We start from the raw sequence: 21,404 nt of genomic DNA, 5'->3' as shown, positions 1-21,404 counted from the left end.
AACCTAAACAGCCAATATCAGATCAGGATTGAGACAGATATATTGTTGGGCAATCAATTAAAGACCACACTGTTCTCTGGACGTGGTTTTCTCCCAGCTTGCCTGCATTGGCCCGCCAAGTCAATGATGGTATCAGCCCAACTGAACTGAGGAAGGAATGTAAAGATGCTTCCCATCGCTTTAGTGGAACTAGGGCAATAAGCCTTTGAAGCATGTATTAAGAGTAAAACAAGTTGCTTTTATGATTACATAGGAATCCTTATCACATGAAAGAACAACATGGACTTTGGCTGCAGATTAGAAGCAACTGATTAATCTTATTCTCTCTTTTTCCTTCTATTTTCCTTCTGTATCCGTGTATGTTGTTTCCCACTGTTCTGTTACTCAAGTTATCCCACCACAGGGGATGAGGAATAAGGACAAGCACAATGGCCTTCTTATACATGATAACAGCACAATAACAGTATATGTGCCCAAGCTAATCACAACCCCTTCTATATGGGCTATGGGATTCTTATCCATTTATACAAAATATTTTTTATCCAAATTATAGAGGGAAGTGTCTGTAAAGTGGTACAACAATAAAATAATAGTGAATGCTCTAATGCTCTTATTGGTTACAAGTTGGTCCAGTTTTGGAAATGTTCCTATTCTCCAAATGGATACAGGTATGTTAAAAACCCTGAACCCAAATAAAATCTCTTATTGTAGGTTTCTGCCAGGGTAACATTTACATGCCTGCCTGTTATTGCCTTGCCAATGTATTTTGGCTGCCGAAGGAGTCGGGTTACCACCCAGATGGTATTATGGCATAGCTGGCAAATTGCCAACTGGGGTCGGTGCTGTTATTAAAAATGTACCTGTAATATACCTGCCGGTAAGGCTGGAGACCCTACCTATAAATCCCTTCCTTCCCTGAGTCTCTCCGTGGCTGATCTGCCCCTTTTAAATAGTGAGTGTCTTCCCTGCCCATTTCCCTACCCCAAGTGCCAATTTCTCCATCCCAAATGTCCTTTTTCCTGTCTAGTCTGCCCATTGCCCTGTCCTGTAACATCATTGCCTGCCCCCCAAACCCAAAGGCTAACATCATTGCCTGCCCCCCAAACCCAAAGGCTAACATCATTGCCTGCCCCCCAAACCCAAAGGCTAACATCATTGCCTGCCCCCCAAACCCAAAGGCTAACATCATTGCCTGCCCCCCAAACCCAAAGGCTAACATCATTGCCTGCCCCCCAAACCCAAAGGCTAACATCATTGCCTGCCCCCCAAACCCGAAGGCTAACATCATTGCCTGCCCCCCAAACCCAAAGGCTAACATCATTGCCTGCCCCCCAAACCCAAAGGCTGGAATTCTTAAGAAAAAAAAAGCTGGCAACCCCACCAAGGAGTATTCTTGTGCATTAGAATATAATATAATACAATATAATAGAATATAACAGATCCAGTACAGAATGACAAGCCTAGAAAGTGAAAATTGGCTTATAGGCCAGTCCTACAAAGAGTTCAGAATAGGGTTAGACTCGAGGACCAGCACGGAATAAAGGTGGCCATACATGGGCTGCTGATTTGAGTTCTCTATGAAGGATTCAGCAACTTATCTGCCCATGTATGGGGACACAGGACAGTCTACCCAACCGATATCAACCAGGTGTCAATCAGGCAGGTTTGATTTTTTGGTGGGTGAAGACACATGGGGCAATTAGTTGTTGCTTTCTCGCCATACGGTAGGGTAGTGTCGCTGCAACTAATTGCATGGATTTGCCACTTGTGTCTTCACCCTTGTGGTTCAGGAACTGCATCAGATCATTGATGTGGTCCTTGCTCTGACCACTCCTATCTTCGTTGCTGCAATTCGGTCGCTTGGCCCTTAGGTGGGCATATCGGGAAAGATCTACATGTTTGGCGATCTCACCAAATGAGCGAATCTTATAATGCATGGCCGCCTTAAGACTCAAGAAAAGTCAAGGACAGGTTAAATGTTGGGATGGGCAATGGTAAAGAATGCCTAAGCAAGTACCACAATCCCAAAATACGGCATCTGGACACATGGAGCAAGCAGGGACTTGACTAGTGACCCATAGGCACTTGCACAGGTTTTTCCTGGAGACAACTCCTCGGGGGTTATTTACGACCACAAGTTCCGCGTACAAAGTGTCACAATAAGCATTTTACCCATAATTCCAGAGTAATTGCAGCTGCAAAGCAATTGGGCAAAACATTTGCAAAAAAAAGTGGAGAAGACTCTCAGGCTGCAACCACATTGGAGTCACAATAAAACTGCTTTGACAATTCTATATTAATATAAATATTACAGGTATGGGATCCCTTATCTGGAAGCCCATTATCCAGAAAGTTCTGAATTACAGAAAGGCCATCTCCCAGACTCTAATTTTTAAAAATGGTTTCCTTTTTCTCTGTAATAATAAAACAGTACCTGTACTTGATCCCAACTAAGATATAATTACCCCTTATTGGGGGCAGAACAGCCCTATTGGGTTTATTTAATGGTTAAATGATTCCCTTTTCTCTGTAATAATAAAACAGTACCTGTACTTGATCCCAACTAAGATATAATTACCCCTTATTGGGGGCAGAACAGCCCTATTGGGTTTATTTCATGGTTAAATGATTCCCTTTTCTCTGTAATAATAAAACAGTACCTGTACTTGATCCCAACTAAGATATAATTACCCCTTATTGGGGGCAGAACAGCCCTATTGGGTTTATTTAATGGTTAAATGATTCCCTTTTCTCTGTAATAATAAAACAGTACCTGTACTTGATCCCAACTAAGATATAATTACCCCTTATTGGGGCAGAACAGCCCTATTGGGTTTATTTAATGATTAAATGATTCCCTTTTCTCTGTAATAATAAAACAGTACCTGTACTTGATCCCAACTAAGATATAATTACCCCTTATTGGGGCAGAACAGCCCTATTGGGTTTATTTAATGGTTAAATGATTCCCTTTTCTCTGTAATAATAAAACAGTACCTGTACTTGATCCCAACTAAGATATAATTACCCCTTATTGGGGCAGAACAGCCCTATTGGGTTTATTTAATGGTTAAATGATTCCCTTTTCTCTGTAATAATAAAACAGTACCTGTACTTGATCCCAACTAAGATATAATTACCCCTTATTGGGGCAGAACAGCCCTATTGGGTTTATTTAATGGTTAAATGATTCCCTTTTCTCTGTAATAATAAAACAGTACCTGTACTTGATCCCAACTAAGATATAATTAATCCTTATACAAAACAAGCCTATTGGGTTTATTTAATATATAAATGATTTTAGCAGACTTAAATTGTGAAGATCCAAATTACGGAAAGATCCCTTATGCAGAAAACCCCAGGTCCCGAGCATTCTGGATAACAGGTCCCATACCTGTATATATTAAAAGAAAACAAATATACCATGTTATTAAAATCATGATTAGTTCCCCTTTAAGAATTGGCAGGCCGGGCAGCAGGCCTGGAGAGAGCGATGAAATTGCCTAATGTGCGATTAATGGAAGTGATTCATGTAGTGAGTCAGGGCTGCCGTTTAGGTGGGTTAGGGGGGAGCGACAGACGCCGCAGATCACGCGTATCCAAAGGTAAACTGATTAGTCAGATTGCGAATAAAAATACAGGGAAAATGTTATTATTAATCCCAAACGGGGGCTCGATGGAGGGAAGTGCCGCCTATTTCACATGAAAATGCAGTAATTATGGGAATGGGCCGGGCCCGGCCGCTGCTGTACGTTGTTGCTTATTAAAAGAAAATACATTCTGTTTTATTTAGGGATTTATTTTATTGCTGCTTCCGCCACAATTTCCCACAGTGCCTTATACGTGTCTAGTAATCAGCTGGCTCTTGCTATATTGTTTCATAAGTCATAACCTGCGGTGCAGAGGAGAGGAAGGGACAGACTGCTGTCAGGTGCAACCGTTACCATTGGCCCATTAGGGTGAGACCATCTGGCCAAAGCTTGGGGGGGTTAGGGCTTTACAGTAATATCACTGTGGGGCCCAGTTATTTCTTGCCGCTCACTGTTACTGTACACCCTATATTTGTACTTCAGAATCCTGAATGCACCAAAGGTTTGAGAAAGTCTGACCCCAATTAGACAGAGAGGGATTGGGCTGATGTGCCCTTGGCTTTTTCACTTACAAAATCAATTTAGCGAAGCTGGGGAAAGGCATGTGGCCGCTTATAGTTATTGCCAGCGTAAGCAGTTTGGAACCATCATGTTAGGACAATGTTGCTGCCAACAAAATATCAGCGGATAGAGTGTTATTTTTATAGGGTCTCTTACAACCCACAGAAGCCTCTATACACAGCACTGGAATGGGAAAAGGGGTCAGGATTTTAAAATATTGGCAATTATTTCCAGCTTCACCATTTTATAAATTACTTTTTACCCCAGGCTGGTGCTTCTCTGTGCCTTTTATTTTCCCATTCATCCCTTGTGCCGCCCTTAGCCAGTGTATGTGCGCTGAAGCTAAAGACTGTGAGGGAGTGAAGGTAGAAGACTGTGAGGGAGTGAAGGTAGAAGACGGTGAGGGAGTGAAGGTAGAAGACTGTGAGGGAGTGAAGGTAGAAGACGGTGAGGGAGTGAAGGTAGAAGACGGTGAGGGAGTGAAGGTAGAAGACTGTGAGGGAGTGAAGGTAGAAGACGGTGAGGGAGTGAAGGTAGAAGACGGTGAGGGAGTGAAGGTAGAAGACGGTGAGGGAGTGAAGGTAGAAGACGGTGAGGGAGTGAAGGTAGAAGACGGTGAGGGAGTGAAGGTAGAAGACGGTGAGGGAGTGAAGGTAGAAGACCGTGAGGGATTGAAGGTAGAAGACAGTGAGGGATTGAAGGTAGAAGACGGTGAGGGAGTGAAGGTAGAAGACCGTGAGGGATTGAAGGTAGAAGACAGTGAGGGATTGAAGGTAGAAGACCGTGAGGGAGTGAAGGTAGAAGACCGTGAGGGAGTGAAGGTAGAAGACCGTGAGGGATTGAAGGTAGAAGACCGTGAGGGAGTGAAGGTAGAAGACGGTGAGGGAGTGAAGGTAGAAGACGGTGAGGGAGTGAAGGTAGAAGACCGTGAGGGATTGAAGGTAGAAGACCGTGAGGGAGTGAAGGTAGAAGACGGTGAGGGAGTGAAGGTAGAAGACGGTGAGGGAGTGAAGGTAGAAGACAGTGAGGGAGTGAAGGTAGAAGACGGTGAGGGAGTGAAGGTAGAAGACGGTGAGGGAGTGAAGGTAGAAGACGGTGAGGGAGTGAAGGTAGAGGACGGTGAGGGAGTGAAGGTAGAGGACGGTGAGGGAGTGAAGGTAGAAGACGGTTAGGGAGTGAAGGTAGAAGACCGTGAGGGAGTGAAGGTAGAAGACGGTGAGGGAGTGAAGGTAGAAGACGGTGAGGGAGTGAAGGTAGAAGACGGTGAGGGAGTGAAGGTAGAAGACGGTGAGGGAGTGAAGGTAGAAGACCGTGAGGGATTGAAAGTAGAAGATGGTGAGGGAGTGAAGGTAGAAGACGGTGAGGGAGTGAAGGTAGAAGACGGTGAGGGAGTGAAGGTAGAAGACGGTGAGGGATTGAAGGTAGAAGACGGTGAGGGAGTGAAGGTAGAAGACCGTGAGGGATTGAAGGTAGAAGACGGTGAGGGAGTGAAGGTAGAAGACTGTGAGGGAGTGAAGGTAGAAGACGGTGAGGGAGTGAAGGTAGAAGACGGTGAGGGAGTGAAGGTAGAAGACTGTGAGGGAGTGAAGGTAGAAGACGGTGAGGGAGTGAATGTAGAAGACCGTGAGGGAGTGAAGGTAGAAGAATTTTGTTTTAAATGTAACAATTTATACCCCTTAATTGGGATAAACATCTATTGATTCTTAAATTTGTAATGTAGGAGAAAACCCCACGAAATCATATTTGAGCTGCCTAAATAAAGCTATTTTTACTTAAAATCAAGCAGGGAAGAAATACTTGACCTTTAACACATCTTCCCCCCACTGTTGTACCCCCACTGTTAGTATCCAGGAAACCAACAATCTGTATGTAAAGGGTCCATAACTTCTTTCTTGCCTACTAGCAGGCACCTACATGCAATGTCAGACTGTTGCATCTCTCTGCACAACCAGCTGCCAATAGGCTGTGTTTACACGCTGACCCTGATATAAATATATAAACAATAACTTTTACAGGCTGCTAAGCAGGGACATAAGGCACTTATCCACATGTTCCAATGTACTGCCAAGAAATGAATGAAATAACAGCAACTAAATAGAGCAGAAAATGTAAAGCAAGACTCTCTGATTTATCTGCAGCCTATAAATGTACAGACAGCTCTGCCCTGCTGGTACCTGCACCTGCATTATCTGCCTCTCAGCACAGACTCACTCATTGTTTGTTAACAATCTTAAATAAACAAAAAGGTGCTTATCAATTATCATCAATATATCTGAATAAGAAATCAACCCTAGGCAGAGAACTCCTTCAACACTTTCCCCTGTCTCTGTCCCTATATATTAGGTACCTACCTAGTGCTACCAACCCCTATTTCTGTAGGGAAATGAGAGCAGGGCAGGCAGTAACCCTTCCAACACTTTCCCCTATCTCTGCCCCTATATATTAGGTACCTACCTAGTGCTACCAACCCCTATTTCTGTAGGGAAATGAGAGCAGGGCAGGCAGTAACCCTTCCAACACTTTCCCCTATCTCTGCCCCTATATATTAGGTACCTACCTAGTGCTACCAACCCCTATTTCTGTAGGGAAATGAGAGCAGGGCAGGCAGTAACCCTTCCAACACTTTCCCCTATCTCTGCCCCTATATATTAGGTACCTACCTAGTGCTACCAACCCCTATTTCTGTAGGGAAATGAGAGCAGGGCAGGCAGTAACCCTTCCAACACTTTCCCCTGTCTCTGCCCCTATATATTAGGTACCTACCTAGTGCTACTAACCCCTATTTCTGTAGGGAAATGAGAGCAGGGCAGGCAGTAACCCTTCCAACACTTTCCCCTGTCTCTGCCCCTATATATTAGGTACCTACCTAGTGCTACCAACCCCTTTTTTTGTAGGGAAATGAGAGCAGGGCAGGCAGTAACCCTTCCAACACTTTCCCCTGTCTCTGCCCCTATATATTAGGTACCTACCTAGTGCTACCAACCCCTATTTCTGTAGGGAAATGAGAGCAGGGCAGGCAGTAACCCTTCCAACACTTTCCCCTGTCTCTGCCCCTATATATTAGGTACCTACCTAGTGCTACCAACCCCTATTTCTGTAGGGAAATGAGAGCAGGGCAGGCAGTAACCCTTCCAACACTTTCCCCTGTCTCTGTCCCTATATATTAGGTACCTACCTAGTGCTACCAACCCCTATTTCTGTAGGGAAATAAGAGCAGAGCAGGCAGTAACCATGCAGATATGTATCTGCTCCTGACAGTGGATTAATAGAATTTTTCCTAGGCAATATTGTTGAGTTATTGCTTTAGAGACAAATACATATTTTATATGGGTGTTTTTTTATATATATATTTTCCTGTTAATTAGGAAGGGCGCAGATTATGCTGCAGGGTAGTGTTGGTCAGACTATTACTGGCTCCGGGGGATAAGATCCCTATAATCAAGGGACAGCTATAAATTTTATGCATCAGTCAGTGAGGAAATTACATTCACCTTGAACTGAAGAGAAAGCTGTGTCCCTAAACGCCTGTCCCTTTCCCTAGAGATAAGGGAGGGAGTGTTTGCCCCCAAGGATAAAAGCACCGACTCTTCCAGTTCAAGCCATTAGGTCAATTTATTTTCTCTTTAAATAAAAGGGCCATCATTTTGTTTGTAGTTTAGCAGTTTAAGAGCCGGAGTGCTGAAAAGGCATTGCTGTGCCGGTTATTTGCTGACGGAATGAAGGGACCAGTGACTTGCAAACATAAAATAAATGTTTCTGTCAAGTAAAATGCAATTGTTTTAGGTGTCTGGGGTATTTTGTGTAATTTTTCACAATCCACCCAACAACGCCATAGCCAGCTAAAACACTATGTAAGCCATTTAGTTTACACTTGGCAATTCTAGATGTTCCGTAGCTCCATTGGCGAGCATCGACCTACCCAGAATCGATCCCATTCACCCCAAAGCCAATTACCTGAAGCCATGCATTAGACTCACAAGCCAAGTCATTTTCACTCCAAAATGGACAATCCATTGCATTTTCTCATTACACCTGAGAGGTGTGAAAATATATATAGGAAAAAAAATCGAAGCCTATGTGGGGCGAGAAAGTCACTTTCATTGTCACATTTTAGTGGAAACACCTTTCATGGTTGCGACCGTTAGATGCTCAGAAGGACGTGTCTCTGACAGTGGAAAGAGCAAATGTGTTATGGACCTTTGTACAACTGTCAAGCTTGATGGATACGCGCCATTTTCCAAACACAGCTCCTTTGTATCCATACATAGCCTCCTTATATATCTATACAAACATCTGTGGTGTCACTGTTAATATATGGCCAAATATACCCCTAGTGTCTGTATGTACAGTAGAAAGTAAATCCTTTTCACCCAGTGTGGGAGCATTAAAAGGAACACTATACCCCCAAACAATGTAGGTCTCTATAAAAATATATCACATAAACAGCTCATATGTAAAACCCTGCTTCATCTAAATAAACCATTTTCATACAAATATACTGTTTTAGTACAGGTATGGGATCCCTTATCCGTAAACCTGTTATCCAGAAAGCTCCGAATTAAGGAAAGCCCGTCTCCCATAGACTCCATTTTAATCAAATAATTCAGAATTAAAAATTTCCTTTTTCTCTGTAATAATAAAACAGTACCTGTACTTGATCCCAACTAAGATATAATTACCCCTTATTGGGGCAGAACAGCCCTATTGGGTTTATTTAATGGTTAAATGATTCCCTTTTCTCTGTAATAATAAAACAGTACCTGTACTTGATCCCAACTAAGATATAATTACCCCTTATTGGGGGCAGAACAGCCCTATTGGCTTTATTTAATGGTTAAATGATTCCCTTTTCTCTGTAATAATAAAACAATACCTGTACTTGATCCCAACTAAGATATAATTACCATTTATTGGGGCAGAACAGCCCTATTGGCTTTATTTAATGGTTAAATGATTCCCTTTTCTCTGTAATAATAAAACAATACCTGTACTTGATCCCAACTAAGATATAATTACCCCTTATTTGGGGCAGAACAGCCCTATTGGCTTTATTTAATGGTTAAATGATTCCCTTTTCTCTGTAAATAATTAAAACAATACCTGTACTTGATCCCAACTAAGATATAATTACCCCTTATTTGGGGGCAGAAACAGCCCTATTGGGTTTATTTAATGGTTAAATGATTCCCTTTCTCGTGTAATAATAAAACAATACCTGTACTTGATCCCAACTAAGATATAATTAACCCTTATTGGGGGCAGAACAGCCCTATTGGGTTTATTTAATGGTTAAATGATTCCCTTTTCTCTGTAATAATAAAACAGTACCTGTACTTGATCCCAACTAAGATATAATTACCCCTTATTGGGGGCAGAACAGCCCTATTGGCTTTATTTAATGGTTAAATGATTCCCTTTTCTCTGTAATAATAAAACAGTACCTGTACTTGATCCCAACTAAGATATAATTACCCCTTATTGGGGGCAGAACAGCCCTATTGGGTTTATTTAATGGTCAAATGATTCCCTTGTCTCTGTAATAATAAAACAGTACCTGGACTTGATCCCAACTAAGATATAATTAACCCTTATTGGGGGCAGAACAGCCCTATTGGGTTTATTTAATGGTTAAATAATTCCCTTTTCTCTGTAATAATAAAACAGTACCTGTACTTGATCCCAACTAAGATATAATTACCCCTTATTGGATGCAAAACAATCCTATTGGGTTTAATTAATGTTTTATTGATTTTTTAGTAGACTTAATGTATGGAGATCCAAATTACGGAAAGTACTCACAACACAATACCTAGGTGACTAAATCCACCATCAGTCCTCAATGGCTGCTAAGCGTTCTGGCCCCGCTGCGCAGCGCTGCTATGGCACCTCCGATTGGCGGCAGCCCCACGATGGATAATTCCTCCTTGCTGGGTCACTACCACTATGTTTTTAATTGGAAACCCATCCTGTAGGCTCATATAGATCTTATGTACAGACACCAAAATGGTAAACTTTTACTTTATCTGAGTGGGAGAATTTTGTGTAGGGGATCTCCAATTAAATGATCAAATTGAAATGATTGTTATTGTTCGGCGATGTTCTCAGGGGGAGTTAAAGAAAAAAAAACAGCAGTTTTCCAGGCAGCCTAAAGACCAAATATATCAAATGTCACTCTGCCCAGGGAAAAAAATGTTACTGTCCTTTGTTAGCGTAACCATGGAAACAGCAATTAAATGCAGTTCTGCACATGCAATGTTCCGTGTATATCGAAGCTACATACGGCCCCGCGGGAAGGGGTAAGGTGTGCGTTCCTGTCAGGGGATGAGGCCCTACGGGGCAGGGAGTAAGGGGCATGCCCTGCAGCACACCAGGTCACTATGTGGCAGCCGAGATAAATAGAATATTTAGTAAACAGGGTGCAAATTGCCTATTAAATATGACATGAGATATGGGAGAGAATAGGGAAGGCAGAGGAAAGCCAATATGGCTGAATATAGCAGCTGCAAGCTGGGCCAGAACCCCCTCCATAAAATGTACATTTGTTTCTCACAAAATGTTTGCCTAAAAACTGTGTGTATTGTGATTGGAGGGAAATCCATTTCCTGATAGACATGTGATGATGCTACAGCATGGAGGAATCCATTTCCTGATAGTCATGTGACAGACCTACAGCATGGAGGTATCCATTTCCTGATAGTCATGTGACAGACCTACTGTATGGAGGTATCCATTTCCTGATAGTCATGTGACAGACCTACAGCATGGAGGAATCCATTTCCTGATAGTCATGTGACAGACCTACTGTATGGAGGTATCCATTTCCTGATAGTCATGTGACAGACCTACAGCATGGAGGAATCCATTTCCTGATAGTCATGTGACAGACCTACTGTATGGAGGTATCCATTTCCTGATAGTCATGTGACAGACCTACAGCATGGAGGAATCCATTTCCTGATAGTCATGTGACAGACCTACTGTATGGAGGTATCCATTTCCTGATAGTCATGTGACAGACCTACAGCATGGAGGAATCCATTTCCTGATAGTCATGTGACAGACCTACTGTATGGAGGTATCCATTTCCTGATAGTCATGTGACAGACCTACTGTATGGAGGTATCCATTTCCTGATAGTCATGTGACAGACCTACTGTATGGAGGTATCCATTTCCTGATAGTCTCTACTTCCTTTGTGTCAAAAAAAATGTTTTATGGCAGGAATTCTTCACATCAGCACAGGGCAAATTTGCACCTGGGCAGTAACCAAAGGCAACCAATCAGATGTTTGAGTTCTACCTACAGCTGCCAGCAGGGTCGAACTTGGGGGGTGCAGGACCCACCGGGGCTCCCGCCCCAGGGGCCCTACAGGTGAGCCAGCCGGCGGCGTCCCCTAATCCCCCGCAGGTTCCCCCACCTCAGGGGAGGAACTGTCGGGCAGGGGGAGCGCCGGCAAGGGTCGAGTCTGGGCCGCTGGGGCCCACCAGGATTTTTCCCGGTGTCCCGGAGGCCCAGTCTGACCCTGGCTGCCAGAAAAAAAAACAACTAATCACTGACTGGTTGCTAGAGGTTACTGCCCAGATACAAATTAACCCCCGCACTACCAAGCATTATAGGTAGAGTACCACTTTTGGAAACTGAGGCTAGAGCAAGGTCATTTAATGACAAATTCCTGTTAATATCTGGATTTTTCGCCAGGTTTTCCAGTAAAAAAACACCCATAGACTCCAATGGCCACAAAAAAAAAGTTGCTCGGCCAAACTTGAAAGTTGCGCAAAAAATGCCCAATGCTTATCTGGTAAAAAGTACAAAGCAGTAGCTTCTAGAATATAGAAATATGGGAAATCTAAAATGACTGAAAATAAAACAGCTCTGAAAATTGTATTCATTTGTATTATATATAAAAGTGTGTATCCGTGTAATGACAGGATTTGCCTATTAGAAGCAAGAGGGAGAATAAAGCAAGATATTGTGACACAACAGTGACATTGTGACTGCGAAGGTAAAGCCCATTACCGAGATAACTAGATGTTTGTGAGCAAAGCTGTCATGATAATGGCAAAATACATGTCTCCCTGTGCAACCTGGAAATCACAGTGTTCCCTGCAATCCCGCTGATGTGTTCCATTACATACACTTTGCCAGAGATACACCAGTATGTACATCGCCTATATACTCTACATACACAATGGCTGTGCCTATAAGTACAGAGGGATTTGCTTCTCCAGGTCACTCTTTATGGCAATAATAAAAAAAAATGAATAACTTTAACATGGGATGGGATTTGGAACAATGATGAAAGTATTAAGGCATATCTAGGGGTCTGATGCTTCCCCTTATCTACTTCAGATCTGTATGGGAAGCCCCTGCCCGACTGATATCTGGGTGATATTCGAACAGGTGTTGATCAGGCAGGTTTGATTTTTTAGTCCAATTGGGGACCCCATAAGCTCATTGATGCTGTCCTTGGTCAGATTTTTTGTATCCCCATTATTTGAATGCAATTGTTTGGCCCTAGGGCCAAACAATCCATTACCATCATATTGCCCTCCCAAGGTGGGCAATATGATGACCTTGCCAAACTAGTGAATCTAAAGGTGGCCATACACGGGCCGATTGTCTAAGGGTCTAAGGGGCCGATATCGGCAGCTTATCGGCCCGTGTAGGGGCACAAACAACAGGCCTGCCCGACCGATGTCTGGCCTGAAATTGGCCAGATATCAATTGGGCAGGTTAAAAAATATAGTCGGAACCGATTGCACCTATTACCAGTGCCCCCCAGGGCCAAACGACTGAATTAGCCTGAATTCACCTGATATCGCCCACCCATAGGTGTTGGACAGTGTTGGATTGGTACCAGAGTACTAGAGTCTCCCCTATGCTAGGAGAATTACAGGTGACCCACAATTTTGCTCCCATCACAGGTTACCCAAATTATGTTCAAAGGGGGCAAAAATGTTTGCGGGGGGGCCAGGGCCCCTGAAGTTATGCCGCTGGGTATAGAGATGGCTGTCTACTTTTTATCTTGTGTACATGCACAGATAATGGACTTGGAAGCCATGTCTTATGATGGCGCTGCAGGAGAATGCACACAGAATAACCAGGCACGGAACTGCTGAACTAAACAGCGACAGCTCATTGTATAACCTTTACCCCAGCCTATCTCCTATCTCGGCTACTACTGGAACTGAATTACGCTCCGGCTGCTGCTTCTGTGACACAAAGACTCCTGTTATCTTGGTTAATATTTGAAATAAATTAGTGCACCGTCACCTAGAATTCAACCAACTTGTTTCTTTCTGCAGGTCGGTAGCACTGCAATCTAAAGGGACATTGGTTTCACAAACTACACCTATACCTCTTTACTGGCACCCAAAAAAATAATTTTTTGCCTTTCTGGTTACAGGTTACAGATATATAGAAACATTGGGGTAACAGTCAACCCGCTATAGTTCCAGGGGTACCCAGGGCACAAATAAGCACTCACCCCAAATCCCCCCCTAACTGGCCTTCAGGCTGGGCCCCCTTAGCCCATAACAAGGTTACAGATATATAGAAACATTGGGGTAACAGTCACCCTGCTATAGTTCCAGGGGTACCCAGGGCACAAATAAGCACTCACCCCAAATCCCCCCCTAACTGGCCTTCAGGCTGGGCCCCCTTAGCCCATAACAAGGTTACAGATATATAGAAACATTGGGGTAACAGTCACCCTGCTATAGTTCCAGGGGTACCCAGGGCACAAATAAGCACTCCCCCCAAATCCCCCCTAACTGGCCTTCAGGCTGGGCCCCCTTAGCCCATAACAAGGTTACAGATATATAGAAACATTGGGGTAACAGTCACCCTGCTATAGTTCCAGGGGTACCCAGGGCACAAATAAGCACTCACCCCAAACCCCCCCCTAACTGGCCTTCAGGCTGGGCCCCCTTAGCCCATAACAAGGTTACAGATATATAGAAACATTGGGGTAACAGTTACCCTGCTATAGTTCCAGGGGTACCCAGGGCACAAATAAGCACTCACCCCAAATCCCCCCCCTAACTGGCCTTCAGGCTGGGCCCCCTTAGCCCATAACAAGGTTACAGATATATAGAAACATTGGGGTAACAGTTACCCTGCTATAGTTCCAGGGGTACCTAGGGCACAAATAAGCACTCACCCCAAATCCCCCCCTAACTGGCCTTCAGGCTGGGCCCCCTTAGCCCATAACAAGGTTACAGATATATAGAAACATTGGGGTAACAGTCACCCTGCTACAGTTCCAGGGGTACCCAGGGCACAAATAAGCACTCACCCCAAATCCCCCCCTAACTGGCCTTCAGGCTGGGCCCCCTTAGCCCATAACAAGGTTACAGATATATAGAAACATTGGGGTAACAGTCACCCTGCTATAGTTCCAAGTCAGCAATTAAGCACCAATCTTAATTAGCCTTCAGGTAGAAATACACAGCCACCTCCTACATTAGGGTGCTACTACATCATTACCAGGTCCTGCTGTTCTGTTTCTCTAGGGCAGTGGAAGAAATAACTCCAACCCTTCCAGTGTTTATGAATAGATATAAATAGTAGAATAGATACAGTATAACTATAATAGAATAAAATGCTTTACGGTAGTGCAGCATTTTGACATTGTGACAGTGATGGCAATGGACCCACTGGCCCTGCCCCATCATTCTTACCTACAGTATATGCTCCAGTTCTTGTAGTGAATCTACAGTATAAATATATAGTTATTACTCAGTTAACCATTTAATAAAGCTCAGTGGACACCTTATTCCCTAGCCCCATATTTCAGTAGACTTTGAATAATGGCGAGCACCACCACGTGAACTTTGTGTCTCCAAGTGAGGTCCTACTGGCGCAAATCTTACCTGTCCACGCTGATGACGCACAAGGTCATGATGGAAGCCGTACAGCACATTACATCCATGGCAATGAACACATTGCAAAAGACTTTTCCAAAGAGCCATTCTCCCCCAACCAGGTCCGTGATGATGACAAAAGGCATAACAGCCACCGCCACGGAGAGATCAGCCGCTGCCAAGGAAACCACCAGGTAGTTGGAAGGCTGCCTGAGTTTTTTGACTATGCAGACCGAGATAATGACCAAGGCATTGCCGGCAATTGTAAACAAAGTTATGATGGACAACACGACTCCAATGACTATTTTCTCCGTATCGCCATAAAGCAAGATCTCCTTTCCACAATCATCCTTCTCTGTATGGTTAAGAGTGGTTAAGTTTTGTTCAGTTGTAATTAAGGGTCTCTCAGTCATGAATTCAGATGGCAGAAGGTTCTGGTGGTGACAGGAGGGTTTGGCGCTGTGCAGAGATAGATGGGAATCTGGCAGTTGGCTCGGCTGGACCTGTATCAGCATGTTTGTTGCTCGCAGGGGGCAGGGAAAGCACAACGGTACATGAGATGCTCGTCAGTCCCGACACACCTATGGAAGGAACGAGTACAGCTTTTAGCATTCAGGCCAAAACTTCTACCAGACATCAAAATAATCCATATCTGTAAACCAGGATGAAGATCAAGACCTCATTTTTTACACAACATTAAAGCACACAACTGCTGTCACCCCCAAAGCAACATACTAAGAACACTCTGTGTTGCACTGGGTGAATCTATAGATACTTACAGCCACAATTATTCTACACCCAAGCAGTCAAAAGGACACCATCCCATGAGTGCAGAAGAGACATCATACCCACACACATAAGCACTCCGCTTGTCACCTTGAATAAACACGCAAGCACAAGTTGCTCCGTGTGTCACCTCAGATAGACGTCCAAGCGTTCAACACAGCGGCACTTACTGCAGCTCCTGTTTATTTCACCATCATTAAGCAACACACCGATCATACAAACACTATTAATAGTACAATTAATCTTCAATAAATACCCAACAAGACAACATACACACACAGCAAGTACTCTAGACTTTAGTAAACCTACAGGAATACAACAAGCACACAACTATACAACAAGCTTGGTATTCAGCTAGACATCACGCAAGCGCCTGTATTCTTTATTTTCCCTTTAATAGACACACAACAGGGCAACCTTCAGAGGAAACCACTTCTAGAACTGATTTATCTGCTTCCCCTGTAAGCACACAGTCTAATCACCCATATCTTCCGTGAGAATACAGAACGACAACATACAAGAACTCTCTGCTTTATCTTCAACAAACACCCACAGTGGGAACACAAAAAACACAAAGAACTCTACACTGAACCTTTAATAAATAGTTATAATGGCACAGCAGGGCAACAGATAAACCCTTAACAATCCACAAGCACATAGTACTCGGCAGTAGGGATACAACAAGGCAATATATATATATATATTATAAACACAGTGCTACTTTGTATTTCCCATCATAAACACACAACAGGGCAACACACAAGCAACAACACATAGATGCACCCAATAAGCACCCAAATGCAAAACATATAAGCACAAAGTGCTCTATACATCATTGTAAAAAGGAAAACAAACAACTAAACTGTATTCAATATTTAATAAATAGGAAAGCAACTTATTAATAATGTATATTCCATCTTCCAATGTAAAAGTATGTGACCTCTCCATTTTATGCACATAATCCAAAAACAAGTATATATAGGTATGGGACCTGTTACCAGCTCAGGAAAAATCATCATGAAAAATCATTTGAACATTAATTAACCCCAATAGGACTGTTCTGCCCCAATAAGGGGTAATTATATCTTAGTTGGGATCAAGTACAGGTACTGTTTTATTATTACAGAGAAAAGGGAATCATTTAACCATTAAATAAACCCAATAGGGCTGTTCTGCCCCCAATAAGGGGTAATTATATCTTAGTTGGGATCAAGTACAGGTACTGTTTTATTATTACAGAGAAAAGGGAATCATTTAACCATTAAATAAACCCAATAGGGCTGTTCTGCCCCAATAAGGGGTAATTATATCTTAGTTGGGATCAAGTACAGGTACTGTTTTATTATTACAGAGAAAAGGGAATCATTTAACCATTAAATAAACCCAATAGGGCTGTTCTGCCCCCAATAAGGGGTAATTATATCTTAGTTGGGATCAAGTACAGGTACTGTTTTATTATTACAGAGAAAAGGGAATCATTTAACCATGAAATAAACCCAATAGGACTGTTCTGCCCCCAATAAGGGGTAATTATATCTTAGTTGGGATCAAGTACAGGTACTGTTTTATTATTACAGAGAAAAGGGAATCATTTAACCATGAAATAAACCCAATAGGATTGTTCTGCCCCCAATAAGGGGTAATTATATCTTAGTTGGGATCAAGTACAGGTTCTGTTTTATTATTACGGAGATAAAGGAAATCATTTGAAAACATTTTGAATTATTTGCTTACAAAGGAGTCTATAGGAGATAGCCTTTCCATAATTCTGAACTTTCTAGATAATGGGTTTCTGGATAATCTATCTCATACATGTATTATATTTCTAAAGCAGGGCAGTGCAGCAAGCATATAACTAATGTAACTACAGTGTGACTGTAAGAGTCTTAATAGTTGCTCACTATAGAATAGAATAGAAATAGAATCTAATATACAATAAGACAAAGCAGCCCAGTAGCACAGCCTATACCGTATATCACACTCACATTTATATTGCCATGTTTGCTCTTCCCCGGCTCACAGCACAGAGCTGCCCCTCGGGGCTATATTTCTCCCCATTATGATTACTCATGAAATTCCTCTGCTGAAAACAACAAGTTCTTTTTATTTTCCCCCTATAACGGTTCCTGTGGGACTGAGGTTACTTTCACGCCATGGGGGCCACACTGAGAGCTCAGTAAAAGCCCTGTGTCAGGTCCCAGTGGGCACGGCGGGGGGCATCTCCCCTTCCTTCCCATGGGCTGTGCCGCTCTACAGGATATTCCACTCCGCAGCTCTGTAACTCACAGGGACTTGGGATTTCCTGACTGTCACATTTTAATTACAGCTGAGCGGCTCCAAACAAACATCAGCACATTGATTTCCATTTCTGCCCCTCTCCCTGGGGCTCAATAAATCAACACAAGAGCAAAGTGGAGACGACCTGGAATGATAAGCATTGCAGCCATACAGCCTCTTTATATTGGGGAGCAACTGAACCCCTAGAGCTGACACATATATGAGACAGACATAGAAGCAGAGGGGTTACCTTGTGTAGGTATGCTGGCAAATAGCTGCCACCAAATGCCCCTTGTATCTTCTCCAGACATCTTCTCTGCTCCTGCCTGGATTCTCCACCATCAGGACATCATGACCCTTCAGGAGGAGCTGCCCCAGGCTGTAGGAAGGGTTGGGGTATAAGGGGACCCCCCCCGGCTTTATCCCTGCGCACAGAATGCAGTGTAACTTGTAGAGGCTGGAGTTGGTTCATGTTCACTCAGGGACCCCCAGAGACCTCACACTCCCATCTCACCGCTCATTGCCTCTGCCTGGAAGTCCCAGCCGACACCCCATCTACACGGCAGAAGGAACCAAATGTTAGTAATTGCACCAACCCCCAAATCTGCCACTTCTTATCCTCTGGCACTGAAGCAGCGCAGCCCCCCCCCCCAGCAAGAGGCATCCGGCATCGCCCCCTCTCCCCCCCACCCCCCCTACCCCCCCTACCCACCCTACCCTTCACACTCCAGATTGACTGCTTCCCTCCTTCTTAGCCCTCTCTCTTTCTCTCTCTTTCTCTAACTCCACTTCCGTCTGTCTCTCTTACTCTTCTGTTCTCTCTCTCACTTCTCCATTCTCTCTCTCACTGCTTCCCCTGCTCTCACCCACAGACTCACTGTCACACTTCTATTCACATCTTTCTGGCATCTGTCTCTCATTCACTTCTCACTCTCTACTTTTTTCTTCTTTCTTCACTCGCTCGCCGTCTCATTCACTTTTCTACTCTCAACTTCTGTGTTTAACTCTTATTGCTCTTTTCTCACTTTCACTGCTTCTCTCCTCTCTCTCTTGCTCATCACTGATGCACTCACTCATTCAGGCTCACTCTCATTCACTTACTGATGCACTCACTCACTGATGCACTCACTCATTCAGGCTCACTCTCATTCACTTACTGATACACTCTCTCACTGATGCACTCACTCATTCAGGCTCACTCTCATTCACTTACTGATGCACTCTCTCACTGATGCACTCACTCATTCAGGCTCACTCTCATTCACTTACTGATGCACTCACTCACTGATGCACTCACTCATTCAGGCTCACTCTCATTCACTTACTGATGCACTCACTCACTGATGCACTCACTCATTCAGGCTCACTCTCATTCACTTACTGATGCACTCACTCACTGATGCACTCACTCATTCAGGCTCACTCTAATTCACTTACTGATGCACTCACTCACTGATGCACTCACTCATTCAGGCTCACTCTCATTCACTTACTGATACACTCTCTCACTGATGCACTCACTCATTCAGGCTCACTCTCATTCACTTACTGATGCACTCTCTCACTGATGCACTCACTCATTCAGGCTCACTCTCATTCACTTACTGATGCACTCACTCACTGATGCACTCACTCATTCAGGCTCACTCTCATTCACTTACTGATGCACTCACTCACTGATGCACTCACTCATTCAGGCTCACTCTCATTCACTTACTGATGCACTCACTCACTGATGCACTCACTCATTCAGGCTCACTCTCATTCACTTACTGATGCACTCACTCACTGATGCACTCACTCATTCAGGCTCACTCTCATTCACTTACTGATGCACTCACTCACTGATGCACTCACTCATTCAGGCTCACTCTCATTCACTCACTGATGCACTCACTCATTCACTCTCGCTCTCACCCCTCCCTTCTCACATTGTGTATTAATTCTCTCAGTCCCCCTTTCCGTTCTGTCACACACGTAACCATTTCTTGTTTCTCCCCCAAATGCCCAGTGTTACACTCACACTCTTGTTAGATCACTCACATTTAACAGTCTCTTGCTGTTACACACACAGACGCTCTCACTCACACAGACACATACATTTTGTCACTTACTCGTTGTCTCTGACACACACACACATGTACCTGCACACACTCTCTGACTTTCTCAGACCAATACACAGTCTCTCACACACACACTCACACTTACACACACACACACTCTCACACACTTACACACTCTCACACACTCACACACACACTTACACACTCTCACACACACACACTCTCACACACTCACACACACACACTTACACACACACACTCTCACACACTTACACACTCTCACACACTCACACACACACTTACACACTCTCACACACACACACTCTCACACACACACTCTCACACACACACTCACACACACTTACACTCACACACACTCTCACCCAAATGTCTTTCTTTTTCCATTTGCCCCTGGTCCTTACCTCCTTGTTACACTCTTATTCCTATTCCCTCACCTTATCACACTTTCTTCCTATCTGTAAGACACAAAGACTCTCTCACACACACTGTCACATTCTGTGTCTCTTCCCCACACACAGTCCCATTTACCTGTCTCTCAGAGCCTCTCACACTCGGTGGCGCCAGTGGTTCTGATGCCCCAGCTGGTGCGGCTGTGAATTTACCCAGTGAAACAGTGGAGCAGCCGGAGCTCAGGGAGGAGTGTGAGGAGTTAACCCCCGAGCAGGATTTAATTCCTTGTGCAGATTAGAAGCGAATGGGTTGACTCTGTGTCTCCCAGTCCCCAGCACCAACACGGAGTCTGTATGTGTGTATGTGCCATCCCCCTGGGTGCTAAATATAAACCTTCCCTGCCTGGCACAGAGCTGTGGGCACAGGCACCTCCTTACAGGCAATGATTACAATTAGAGGTCCACTAGCTATCATTTCTGTTTATATATATATATTTTATATTTTTTTTCATCATCAATCATTTTATTATATAGTGCCAGAAAGCTATGCAGCACTTATCAGCTTATAAAAGGGTTGCAGGGGTCACAAGAGCTTACTATCTAAATGAGTTTCTACTGTCTGTATATAAGGGGTGTCTAGGCAATGCAGCATGCCCATGTAGTAAGCTTAATAATATAATAATATACTTTACTACTGGGGATCGTGGGGCTATTTTACTGTAATATAAAAGGTGCTACAATGCAGCAGTGCAGCAACCAATCAGATCTTTGCTTTTATCTTATTACTTGCAGTTGAATGATTTAAACTTGACTTATGACTGGCTGCTGTGGGACACTGTACTGGGGCAATTG

General features: G+C 43.7%; 1 protein-coding gene across 1 annotated transcript in view; it reads right to left on the bottom strand.

Moving 5' to 3' along the window:
• The window catches only part of htr7l (5-hydroxytryptamine (serotonin) receptor 7, adenylate cyclase-coupled like), a 30,361-nt gene extending 9,474 nt beyond the window's left edge, over positions 1 to 20,887 (bottom strand). Inside the window, exons 1-3 of the mRNA XM_031895256.1 lie at positions 20,692 to 20,887; positions 18,330 to 18,634; positions 15,026 to 15,597 (exon numbers count right to left, since the gene is read on the bottom strand). Coding sequence (XP_031751116.1) covers positions 15,026 to 15,531 — 506 coding nt within the window. The 5' untranslated portion in view covers positions 15,532 to 15,597; positions 18,330 to 18,634; positions 20,692 to 20,887. The remainder of the gene's footprint in view (positions 1 to 15,025; positions 15,598 to 18,329; positions 18,635 to 20,691) is intronic.
• Between the last annotated feature and the right edge of the window lie 517 nt (positions 20,888 to 21,404).

The sequence above is a fragment of the Xenopus tropicalis genome, chromosome 1 (genome assembly GCF_000004195.4).
Source record: "Xenopus tropicalis strain Nigerian chromosome 1, UCB_Xtro_10.0, whole genome shotgun sequence".
NCBI classification, from domain to species: domain Eukaryota; kingdom Metazoa; phylum Chordata; class Amphibia; order Anura; family Pipidae; genus Xenopus; species Xenopus tropicalis.
The sequence above is the reverse complement of the archived record's forward strand: the minus strand, read 5'-3'. Positions and strand labels throughout refer to the sequence as shown.